This window comes from Chrysochloris asiatica, unplaced genomic scaffold, assembly GCF_000296735.1.
Source record: "Chrysochloris asiatica unplaced genomic scaffold, ChrAsi1.0 scaffold00257, whole genome shotgun sequence".
Lineage (NCBI taxonomy): Eukaryota > Metazoa > Chordata > Mammalia > Afrosoricida > Chrysochloridae > Chrysochloris > Chrysochloris asiatica.
The window spans coordinates 1,000,109-1,012,485 of record NW_006408775.1 but is presented as its reverse complement, the minus strand read 5'-3'; the positions used below and the strand labels follow the sequence as shown (position 1 = coordinate 1,012,485).

Genomic DNA, 12,377 nt, shown 5'->3' with positions numbered 1-12,377 from the left:
TATGTGCTGGGAACCAGTTCCAGAACTTCCAGAAAGGGAGCGCCTCGTGTCCCCATGCCTGTCTCTCTTTCCTGCTTGCCCTGAGCTATCGGGTGTCCTGAGGTTCATTACTGGTCTCTTCTCCCCACACGGTGACTCTGGGGGCCCCCTGGTCTGTCATTTGGGGAGCACCTGGGTCCAAATAGGAGTGGTGAGTTGGGTTAAGGATTGTGGATATCTTTGTCTCCCCGGGTGTGTGCGCGAGTCTCACACTACCTGCCCTGGATCCTCTCCCATGTCCCTTCATCTCCCTGAGCCTTGGGCAGTAACAAGGATGCTAATGATGGGAGCAGACCCTGCAGGATCTTTGGAGACCCCCATAGCCTCTCCCCAGAGCCAGTCCTTCACTGAGCCCAGTGTCCTCCTCCCTTCCTTGTCCCCTCCTCAGCATCCTGTCCCTTCCCTGGCAGCAGGGACATCAGGGAGAAGGCGCAGCAGACTGCTTCTGAATGTTAGTCACTGAAACCCTTATGACTAGCAGAATATTGTCGGATACTGTGCCTGAAGCTGAGCCGCTCAGTTTGGAAGACAGTTAGAATACAACTTGAGTAGAGTTGACCATGAAGAAGCGAATGAATGGGGTAAAGATTTGGGGACCTTCATTTGCTGATGGGCACAACTCAAAATGAGGAGAAAAATGTTGCAAACATCCATTAGTAATCTGAACATGGAATGTAGGAAGTATGGATCTAGGAGAATTGGCAGTTGTCAAAAGGGAAATGGAATGCATACGTATCAATATCCTAGGCATTCATGAGCTGAGTTGGACTGGATTGGCCATTCTGAAACTAACAATTGTATGGTTTACTATGCTGGGAACAACACATTGAAGAGGAATGGGATCACATTCATCATTAAAAAGAACATTTCAGGATGCATCTTGAAGTACAATGTTGTCTGTGATAGGATAATATCCATGAACCTATAAGGAAGACCAGTTAATACCATTATTATTCAAATTTATACACCCACCACAAAAGCCAGTGATGGTGAAAGTGAATAATTCTACCAACTTCTTTAGTCTGAAATTGATCAAACATGCAGTCAAGATGCATTGATACTATTGGTGATTGGAATGCCAAGGTCAGATACAAAGAGGAAGGATCAGTAGTTGGAAAACATGGTCTCGGGAATAGAAATGAAGGTGGAGATTGCATGGTAGAATTTTGCAAGACCACTGATTTATTCATTGCAAAACCCTTCTTAAGAACGACATAAAATGTGATTATACACGTTATACCTCGGCAGATAGAATGCATAGGAATCAAATTGACTACATCTGTGTGAAGAGATGATGGAAAAGCTCAATATCAACAAGGCCAGGGCCAGACTGTGGAACAGATCATCAATTGCTCATGTGCAAGTTCAGGCTGGAGCTAAAGACAACGAAAACAAATCCATGAGAGCCAAAATATGACCTTGAACACATCCCACCTGAATTTAGAGACCATTTCAAGGGCAGATCTGAGGAATTACACACTAAAGACTGAAGATCACAGGGTTGTGGGATGACATCAATAAGAAACATAAAGAAAGTAAAGGGGTCATTAAAAAGAAAGAAAAGGCAAAAATGGATGTCAGAAAAGTCTGTGAAACTTGTTCTTGAACGTAGAGAAGCTAAAGTGAATGGAAGAAATGAGGAAGTACACTAGCTGAACAGAAAATTTCAAAGGGCAGCTTGAGAAGACAAAGTCAAGTATAATGAATTGTGCAAAGACTTAAAGTTAGAATTTAGCATTTTTCAAGCTGAAAGACGAGAAGATAAGCATTAAAAGAAGCTGAATGAACCCCAAACAGGAGAGATCCCAAAGAAAATCATCAAGACATATCATAAACAAACTTTCCAAAACCAAAGACAAAGACAGAATTCTGAGAGCAGCTCGGGAAAAATGACAAGCTACCTATAAAGCAGAACCCATCGGACTAAGCTCTGATTTCTCAGCCAATGGGATGACACATACAAAACTGAAAGACAAACTGTCAACCAAGAATCGTATACCTAGCAAAGCTGTCCCTGAAATATGACGGCAAAATTAGGACATTTCCAGTTAAACAGAAATTAAAGGAATTTGTAATGCCTAAACTAACTTCACAAAAAATGCTAAACATTGTTCTTTGGACTGAGAACCAGCAACAGCAGGTAACCTGAGATTACCAAACACGACAACACCACCCAGAACTCAATCCAGATATAGAAGTATAAAGTAAAACACATCTACAAGACTGAAAATGGGGAACCAGAGATAACAATGAATCATGAAGTCAACTTCAAAGCAAAAAGATAGAATAGTGTAGATACAGAGCTTCCAAATGGCAAGGAAGTCAAGCATATTCAAGATAAAACACTGTTTGAAGTAGAAAAAAATAAATCACAGGATAAATTCAAGGAAAAATAATCCACCTGCACATCAAAATAAAAAGAGAGGAAAATTACTATGAGTTGGTATTGACTCGATCTAACAATAATGACAAATAGTTTCCAAGAAGCAGCTGGTGGGTTTGAACTGACAACCTTGTGGTTCACAGTCCACTGCTGATCCTTCAGCACCGTACCAGAAGTCCAAAACAAGCCTTGTTTTTGTTGTTAAGTGCAATCGAGTCGATTCCGACTCATAACGATCCTGCATAGGGTTTCCCCTTGAGGAATGGCTAGTGAGATTGGACCACTGAAGTTGCAATTCAAACCAACTTTCCCAACCAGAGCATTAACCCACAATGTCACACCAGGACCCAAACCAAACCTACAAGACAGAAAATAGGGAATCAGGGATACTAATGTATAATGAAGCCAACTACAAAGCTACAAGAGGGACTAGCGTAGATGCAGTACTTCCAAATGACAAGGAAGTCAAGTAGGTTTCAAGGTAAAACAGGCTGTTCTAAACAGGGAAAAAAATTAATAAATTATTATAGAGTATCCTCAAAGAAAAATAATACACCTGCATATCAAAATGAGAAAAGAGGAAAATCAGGAAGATGTAGTAAACATTAACACAACAGAAATGAAAATTAATAGAAAACTCACAAACAAAATGCACTCAGCATAGAAAATTATGTGGAGCAAGAACTCCAGCAGAACCACACAAAAAAATAAAAAACACAGATAAGTGACAGAGATCAATTGGTAATCACACTGAATGTAACTAGCTTAAATGGACCAGTCAAGAGATATAAAGAGCAGAATGGGTAAGAAAACAGGATCCTTCAGTATGCTGTCTATAAGAGACACATCAAAAAGACGGAGACAGCTTCAATGCCCATCAACAGAATGATTAAAACAAACTTTGGTGCAGATATACAATGAAATATACTACAAAATGTTAAAGACTAATGATGATTGTGTGAAACGCCTCACAACATGGTTGGACCTGGAGGAGGTTATGTTGAATGAAATCAGTCAATTACAAAAGGGCAAGCATTGTATGAGATCAATGCTGTAAAAAGTTAAAAAAAAGTTTTTCTTGATAAAAGACACAGTCTATGATAGTTGGTGATGGGAGGGCAAGAGAAAATTAGAGGGTAGAGACATGTTAACATGGTGACAGGGCACAAGAGGGAGGTTAACAGAGGAAAGATGACGATGGCAGAGACACAGGGAGGAATGCAACAGTAAGTAAATGCTGCTAACTGGACAGGTTGCAACCATGAAGTGAGGCAAAGTGTATGGTTTGTTGAATGTAAAGCTGACCATCAGCTCGGTAAGCCTTCACTCAATTCACAATAAAAGTTAAAAAACAAAACAAAACAAAAAACCAGATTTGATGTATTAAACACTAATGACTGAAGACCTGAGGAGCTGTGGGATGCAAAAGGTTATTAAAAAGACAGGGAAGAAAGAACAGGAAAAAAGGGATTTCAGATGAGACTCTGAAATTTGTTTTCTAGTGTAGAAATCCTAAAGTGAATGGAAGAAATGAGGAAGCTGAAGAGCTGAACAGAAAATTCCAAAGGTTGGCTCGAGAAGAAAAAGTCAAGCACTATAGAGAAATGTGCTAAGATCTGGAGTTAGAAAACCCAAAGGGAAAAACATACTCAGCATTTTTCAAGCTGAAAGAACTGAAGACAAATTCAAGCCTTGACTTGCAATTATTTAAGTATGCTATGGACAAAACATTGAAAGATGAAGAAAGTATCAAAAGAAGATGGAAGGCATACAGAGTCACTATACCAAAAAGAAATGGTTGATGTTCAACCATTTCAAGGCATCGTATATGATCAAGAGCCAATGACCTTGAAGGAAGAAGTCCCAGGTACACTGAAGGCACTGGTAAAGAACAAGGCTCTGGGAATTGATGGACTACAAATAGAAATCTTTCAACAAACTGATACAGCACTGGAGGCACTCACCCGTCTATGCCAAGCTACCTGGCTAAAGTATTGGAAGAGATTTATATTTGTGCCTATTCCAAAAAGAGGTGACCCAACTGAATGCAAAAATCATCAAACAATATCATTAATATCACATGCAAGCAAAATTTTTCTAGAGATAATTCAAAAATGGATGCAACAGTACTTGAACAGAGAGCTGCCAGAGATTCAAGCTGGACTCAGAAGAGGAGATGGAACCACGGATATAATTGCTGACATCAGAGGGGTCTTGGTTGAAAGCAAAGAATACCAGAAAGGTGTTTAGCTATGTTTTATTGATTATGCAAAGCTTTTGACTGTGTGGATTATGACAAGCTATGGATAGCCTTGTGAAGAATGTGCATTCCAGAACATTTAATTGTGCTCACAAGGAACCTGTAAATAGACCAAGAGGGAGTTGTTAGGAGACAACAAGAGGATACTGAAGGGTTTAAGATCAGGAAAGGTGTGCACCAGGGTTGTATTCTTTCACCATACTTATTCAATCTGTATGCTGATCAGTCTGAGAAACTGGATAATGTGAAGAAAAATGTGACATCAGGATTGAAGGAAGAGTCATTAGCAACCCGATATATGCAGATGATACAACTATGCTTGCTGAGAGCGAAGAGGACTTATAATATTTATTAATGAAGACCAAAGACCACAGCAGCACCATTTCACCTCAATGTAAGAAAAACACAAATCCTCACGACTGGACCAATAAGTAACATCATGTTAAATGGAGAAAAGATTGAAGTTGTCCAAGACTTCATTTTGCTTGCATCCACCATCGACACTCATGCAAGCAGCAACCAAGAAATAAAATGATGTATTGCATTAGGCAAATCTGCTCTTCAAGACCTCTTTAAAGCATTCAAGAGCAAAGATATCATTTTGAGGAATCAGATGTGCTTGACCCAATCCATGGTATTTTAAATAGCTTCATATGCATGTAAAAGTTGGACAAGGAGTAAGAAAGACTGGAGAAGAATAAATAAGTCTGGGTTGGAAGAAATACAACCAGAATGCTCCTTGGAAGCCAGGATGGCTGGACTTCATTCCTTACACTTCAGACATGTCAGGAGGGACTAGTATGTGGAGAAGGACATCTTGCTAGGTAAAGTGGAGGGTCAGGGAAATAGAGGTAGACCCCCAATGAGATGGACTGGCACAGGGGCAGCAGCCCCAGCAGTGTTTTGTTTTCCTGTGCATAGGGTTCCTATGAGTTGGAGCTGACTAGATGGCACCTAACGACAAAAATATAAATAATGTAATATAAATAGAAATCTATGGGTGTTGTGGATTTGATCTTTATTGGTATGTACTCTCATTATTTATTAGTTGTATACAAGAGTTATGAGTTTCTGAGTCTTCTTCTGACATATTCATGTTTAAAACTTTTCCACTGAGACAAGTTGGGGAACTTAATTTCCAAACCTTGTGAGCTGATGCTTTGGCTTCTCTTGGAAGGAAATCATGTTATCTGCAAATAGCACTCATATTGCTCACCCCCAAACCCTGAACCCTCTTCCTTCTATCTGTTTCTGATAGATCTGCTTACGTGCTCATGCTGTCTCCCATAGACCATGGACTAAGTCCACCGGATGCAGATGGTAATGAGGATGGTGCTGCAACTGTGGCGTCCCACGCTTGTCTCAGGTTAGATCGTCTGCCTTCAACTGCCGGTGTGACCTGGCTGGGTATCTTCTTGTCTGGGGCAAGTGAACAGGAATTATGGGAGTGCTATCAGACCCAGCATTGAGACTGTGGCTCCTCGCTGACCCCAGTGTGGCTCATCTCTTGTCAGTCAGGTCCTACAACCAAAACCCAAACCTACCCCCACTGACTCTTGGGGGTAAACTGTTCTCTAGTAGCAGCCTCTGCTGGGGTTGTTCTGGGAGGGAGGGCAGGACCTTCATCCAGACAAGCAGGGATGGGGAAGGAGGAAGCCCACCATGTCCACCTACCTTGGCCTGGTGACCCCAGCCCAGTGATTGAGTACAATTCCCTTTGCTGGATGCTCACCCCCAGCGTTGTTGGAATGACTGTTGCTATGAATGTGGAAAACCCGTTGTGTGTATTGGGTCTCTCTTTCCAGCCTGATGTATATCTGGGGTTCGAGGGAGGAGAGACTGTGTCTGGTCCATGGAGAGAGAGCAGAGTTGACTCCTTTAGGCTCTTGGCTCTGAGGCCAACACATCTGTCCTTTATTAGAATGGTGTGACTCTCCAAGCCAAACTGAGATTGGGTTCCATAGTCTGCCCCTCATCACCTGACTCATCCATTGCTCATTTGTTGTCTTCATAGCATCTTGTTTTCATTTGTCCATATATCCACTCAGCACCCAGCTCTCTGCTCACCTAGAGTGGACACTCTATGCTTCCTGTTGGACAAATTGCCCATTGGTCACCCTTGGTCCCACGAGAAGCCTGTGCCCTACCCAGATAAGGTTGCAAACCCCTAAACACTTCCTAGGCTGGGATGATAAAGGGGCTCAAACAGTGGTCCAGGGCAGAGAGCTCAGAGCCCTTGGAGGTGAGGATGCAGCCTGTTCACACCCTACCCTCTCTATCCCAGACCCAGGGGCCCTGTCCCCATCTCCTCACCCAGGTCCTCCCCTCCTGCTGCAGATGCTGTGGGTGCTGTTGCTGACCCTCCCCTTCCTGGGGGCCACCATGCCCATGACCCCAGGTGTGTCTTAATCCCCTCCAATGCCTGCCCAATCCCTAAGCCTCTATCTGGAATCTGGGGAGCAGCCCTGGGGTGGTGTGGAGACCCCTCAGGATGGCCAGGCTCACTCCTGATCTTGCGGGGTAGGTGCAGAGCAGGGAGGCTGAGCTGAGTTCTGGGAAGGATTGCCACATGACCCCTTGCTCTGCCTCCTCAGCTCCCAGACCAGAGACAGAGCTTGAGGGCATTGTGGGGGGCTTTGCCATATTGCTCCAGCTAAGAAGTAGTCTTGGCAGGTCAGTCTGTGGGTGTACATCAGGATAGGGTGAATGGGTGCTCTCATGTGGGGGTTCACTCATCCACTGTGAGTGGGTGCTGACTGCTGCCCATTCTGTTACGGGGTGAGTGATCCACTCCTACTCATTGGGTAATGACATTGGGTGTAGTACCATGTGTTGTGAAGTTTTATGGCTGAAGTGCTGGGTCCATGGTGGGGTGGCTGCAGTCTAGAGGTCTCTCCATGTCCCAGAGTACATGCTCTGGTCTCTGAGAAGCTGACCCACTGCCTGCTGCTGTGCTGAGCTGGCTTCTTTCTGCCTCAGCTCTGAAGCTTTTGGTCTTCTCGTCCCTCTAGGACAAGACTGTAGCCTTCAAGTACGACAAGTGAAGCCCAAATGGCAGAATGACCTTTTTCAGGAGGTGACTGAGATCATCTCCCACCCCAACTACAACCCTGTGCTGAAAGGTGAAGGTGGGGCAGATGTGGCCCTTGTCAAGCTGGGGGCCCCCATGAGACTGTCTCAGGGCGTCAGTCTGGTCACCCTCTCTCATGAGAAGCTCACAGTCCCTGCAGGCACGAAGTGCTGGGTGACTGGATGGGGTAACATTGAACCAAAGGGTAAGAGTCAGGATAACTGGGTCCCGATGGCATGGGGAGGGCTGAAAGGGGGTGAGAATACAGAGGGCATTGTCACAGTGTTATCAATAGGGAGGGCCTCAGTCTCCCTGGGACCCTCTGGGGATGGATGTGGGTGGGGATTGGACTTGGTCATCTCAAGAGGGTACAGTTCAGGCAACGACCAGATGAGGTGGGAGGCAATCTCTGCCCTTCCTCTCCCTCAGTCCCTACACAGCCGTTCCTGCCCCCAGTGCTCCCTGCATCTTGAGGGGGAGGATGGGAAATGAGGCCAGTAGGGACTGAGGGAAATGGCCCACGTCCACTCTGATCCAGGGCCCTGAGTCTGCATTTTTAGGGGAACCACTTGTTTTGATTTTCCCAGTAACATTCTAGTGTGTGTGTGGCGGTGGGGTTAGGAAAGTCCCATCCCAGAGTCTCTCCTGAGACTGGTGCCCACTAGAGCGTACCAGCCTGTCAGCACAAGGAAACCATGCGAGGGGCCATGTGTTCCCCAGGGCATATCTGGGGAAACGGAGGCTTGGCATGCGCTTCCAGAATCTGGCATGTGGTTCTCCCAGTTACAGGGTTAGCTTCTGCACTGGACATCTGTGGAGACACTACCATGGTCATTGATGGACCAGGGTGATGGGGGAGGGGCACAGTCCCTTCATCGTGTCCCCCAGGCTCACTCACCTTCTCTCCACAGTCCAACTGCCAGCACCATACAACCTGCGGGAGGTCGAGGTGCCCATCGTGGATGATGAGGTCTGCAGACAGCAATATAGGAAGGTCAAAAAGGTCATCCTGAAGGACATGCTGTGTGCTGGGAGCTCAGGCCGGGACTCCTGCCAGGTGAGACCCTCACATCCAGATATCTGTCTCCCGATTGCTGCCCTTGCTCCAAACTCTCAGGGAGTATGAGGCTCACCACCTGTTCTTTCCTTCCACAGGGAGATTCTGGGGGCCCCTTGGTCTGTAAGCTGGGGGGCACCTGGCTCCAGGTAGGGGTGGTGAGTTGGGGTGAGGGCTGTGGCAATCCAGGCTTTCCTGGAATCTATGCCCGAGTGCCATACTATGACAAATGGATTCACAACCATGTTTCTCCATCTCCTTGAGTCCCGGGCAGGGACAAGGATGCTGCTGACAGAGGCAGACACTCCAGGATTTTTGGGGACCCCCATGTCTTCCTCTGTCCTCTGTTCTGAGATCCTCCCAGTGATCATACCCTCCTTTGAGTCCGGTCCCATCCTTAACATCTGAAAGGGGCATCAGGGATGACACCCTGAAGACATTAGTGACCTCCCAGAGATGAGGCTGGGCTGGGGAAGCCTCCCTGGACCACAGCCTCCTCCCACTCCCCATGTCCTAATAAAGCATCTGAGCAGCATGTTCCTGGCTGAGTGTCTTTTTTGTGGATGTGGCCAAGAGAGTCACTGGGTGAAGCTTTCCTAGGGGGTGGTCCAGGTGATGAAATTGGGACTAGACAGCTGTAGCTGCCTTTTGGGCTGACGGCAGAGGGTGCGATCTGCTGCTGAGGGTGTAGGAGTTTCCTACCTGGGGTCTGAGACACGAGCTTGGAACGCTCCAAGGAATATTAGCTGGGTTCAACGACTTCCTCCCTTCCTCCTCCCTCACCAGGTTTGAAACAAACTCAGTCCCTCCTCTCAAACACTCACTGTATGTTTGGGAGACAGAAAGCTGAGCACATGATTCAAAAGACCACATTAAGTGAGGATCCCAGTGACCAGAATGGACAGGGGAAAGCAGAATGTTGCCCCCTTCTTCTCATCCTGCTCTCTATGACCAGTACATCTGGCCCTCACCCCAATGAAGGCAGCATCTGAGCAGAAGGAAGTCCATCTCATTTACTGATGAAAAGTCCTTCTGATCCAATTTCTAAGTTCAGTCTCTCATTCCGTTTAGAGCTTCTCCTAACCCAGGTCCAGCCAGAAAGGGGCTGTGGGTGGGTCCAACCTCTCATCTTCAATTTCCACAGCCTGGAACTTTCTCCAGCTCTTGATGCCTCATTGACTGTAGGTGGTCAGAGAGGAGACAAGAAGGGACAGGAGCGCTTCCTGATTGTGGCCTCTCTCACTAGAGTTGGTGACCTCTGCTGGAGGAAGATCATGCTGTGTTTCCCTCCTTTGGGCCCCTCCATCCTCTGTGAAGCTCTCATTGCCTTTGAGGACTGAGATAGGTTGCATGTGGTTCTGGAAGCTTCTGGTTACCAGTCCTTCATGTGTTGCCTGTTCCCATTCACATTAGAGATCTAGTTCTGGTGGGCCCGGAGGAGTGAGAATTCATCCTGAATTCCTCTCCTTCTCTTAGGACAGGGGTAGATCTGTTAGTTGCAAATCAGTCACCTGAGAGGATGGTCAGTGCCAGGCTGGGGTTTAGAGGTCCCATCACAGCAGCCCTGACTTCAGCTTGAGTTAAGGAACCAGATGCCGGATGACAAGTCAGATGCAGGATTCCAATCCAGCAAAAAGCAAGCAAGCTTTGCTTGAGGGTCCAAGATATTGGAAAGAGGCCATGTTCTGCAAGTGCACGTCCTTTCAATTGTCTGGCTGCTCATAGCAACCTCATCATGGGAGTGATTCTATTACATTAGATTTTGTCATGGGTGATTACTGTGTCTGAATCATAACCTTAATTCCACAAAGGTGAGAGCGTTTCTGGTCTGTGAGGAGAGTGCAGGGACATCTCCTCCATGTCCTGAGCTCCAATCCCAGAGTGTCTGTCCTTTTCCAGGATGGGGTGAGTGTCTCAGGAAGGGTCTCAGTTGTGTCCCTACTGCAGACTGACCCTGATGTCACCTAGGTCTTGTACCAAATGTCCCCCTTTCAATCCATGTCCTATTTCTGATTTGCTTTCTTCACAGCATCTTATTTTCCTTTTGTCCACGTGTGTTTTGTCCCTCTTCCCACTGGTCTGCCCAGCATCCAGCTCTCTGCTCATTTCAGTGAAGGTGATTTACAGCTCTCATTGGACAAATTACCCGTCATTCACCCTTGATCCCACTGAAGGAGAAGTTCTGAAACCTCCCATGCCCCACCCTGGAGGAGCTGCCTCCCCATAACCACTTCCTGGACTGGAGGATAAAGGGGTTCAGAGAGGGGTCCAGGACAGAGAGCTGCAGAACCTTGTAGAGGTGAGTATGCTGCCGAACATACCCTCCCCATCCCAGACCCTGGGGTCCAGTCCCCATCTCCTCACCCCAGCCCTCCTCTCCTCCTGCAGATGCTGTGGGTGCTGTTGCTGATCCTCCCCTATCTGGGGGGTTCCATGCCCATGACAAGAAGTAAGTCCTGACAACTTTCAATGCTTGTCCTATCTCTATGTCTCTTATCTGGTATTTAGGGAGCAGCCTGAGGGTGGGTTGGGGGTCCCTTTTAAGGATGGCCCAGTTCACTCAGAGCAGGGGAGGCTGAGCTGAGCTCTGGGCAGGCATGCTTCTGTCCCTGATAACAACTGCCCCCCTTTGCCTCCCCAGCTTCTAGCCTGGAGACTAAGTTTGTGGGTATTGTGGGGAGCCATGATGCCCCGCCAGGGAAATGGCCATGGCTGGTCGGCTTGGTGTTCTGGGACACAGAAGATGAGGATATTTGGTTTGGATGTGAAGGCTCCCTCATTCACAAGGAATGGGTGCTGACTGCTGCCAGCTGTGTTGAAGGGTGAGTGACGTCTTCACCTGGTTGGGTGAAAATATTGGGGGCAGTGCCATGTGTGTTGTGGGGTTTCCTGGGCAGGGTAGCTGCAGTCCTGGGTCCTGGGTCCTAGGGGATTTGGTTCCCCTCCAACTAGAGAGGAAGCTCTGGGATCCTAGAGACTGACCCACCCCCTGCTGCTGACCTGAGCTGGGTTCTGCCACAGCCTCTGAGGACCTTCTGGTCTTCTCTCTTCCCCCCTGCAACAGACTAGATCCTGAGGATGTTCAGGTCCGAGTGGGTCAAGCACAGCACTTACGGAGTGGTAACTCTGTGAAAGTGACAAAGATCATTCTTCACGAGGACTATGATGATGAGGAGGGACAAAGAAGTGGGAAAGACGTGGCGCTTCTGAAGCTGGAGTTTCCCTTGAATCTCTCTAGTCAAGTTCAGCTGATCGACCTCCCTCCACCTGAGTTTTCACTTCCCTCAGGCACCAAGTGTTGGGTGATGAGCTGGGATGAACTTGCAAACAATGGTAAGGGTCAGGATGACAGGGGTCAGGTGATATGGAGAAGATAGCAGTCAGTGACACAGTGATATTGCTGGTCTCAATTCCGACCTTGCTGGGACCCTCTGGGAATGGGTATGAGCTGGAGTGCTCAGCTGGAGGGACTGGACATAGGAGGGAAGCTCTGCCCTTACTCTATCCAAGGCCCCATGAGGGCCTTACTGTCTGCCCCCATTCTCCCTGCATCTTTTTTTTTTTTTTT

The 12,377-nt window shown here is 46.9% G+C and overlaps 1 protein-coding gene across 1 annotated transcript in view; it reads left to right on the top strand.

Annotated features, from left to right (window-relative positions):
• Nucleotides 1-12,377, top strand: part of LOC102834522 — a 38,203-nt gene that overhangs the window by 16,975 nt on the left and 8,851 nt on the right. The window contains exons 5-11 of the mRNA XM_006873937.1: nt 6,967-7,080; nt 7,694-7,939; nt 8,664-8,809; nt 8,908-8,958; nt 11,198-11,258; nt 11,451-11,631; nt 11,874-12,142. Coding sequence (XP_006873999.1) covers nt 6,967-7,080; nt 7,694-7,939; nt 8,664-8,809; nt 8,908-8,958; nt 11,198-11,258; nt 11,451-11,631; nt 11,874-12,142 — 1,068 coding nt within the window. The remainder of the gene's footprint in view (nt 1-6,966; nt 7,081-7,693; nt 7,940-8,663; nt 8,810-8,907; nt 8,959-11,197; nt 11,259-11,450; nt 11,632-11,873; nt 12,143-12,377) is intronic.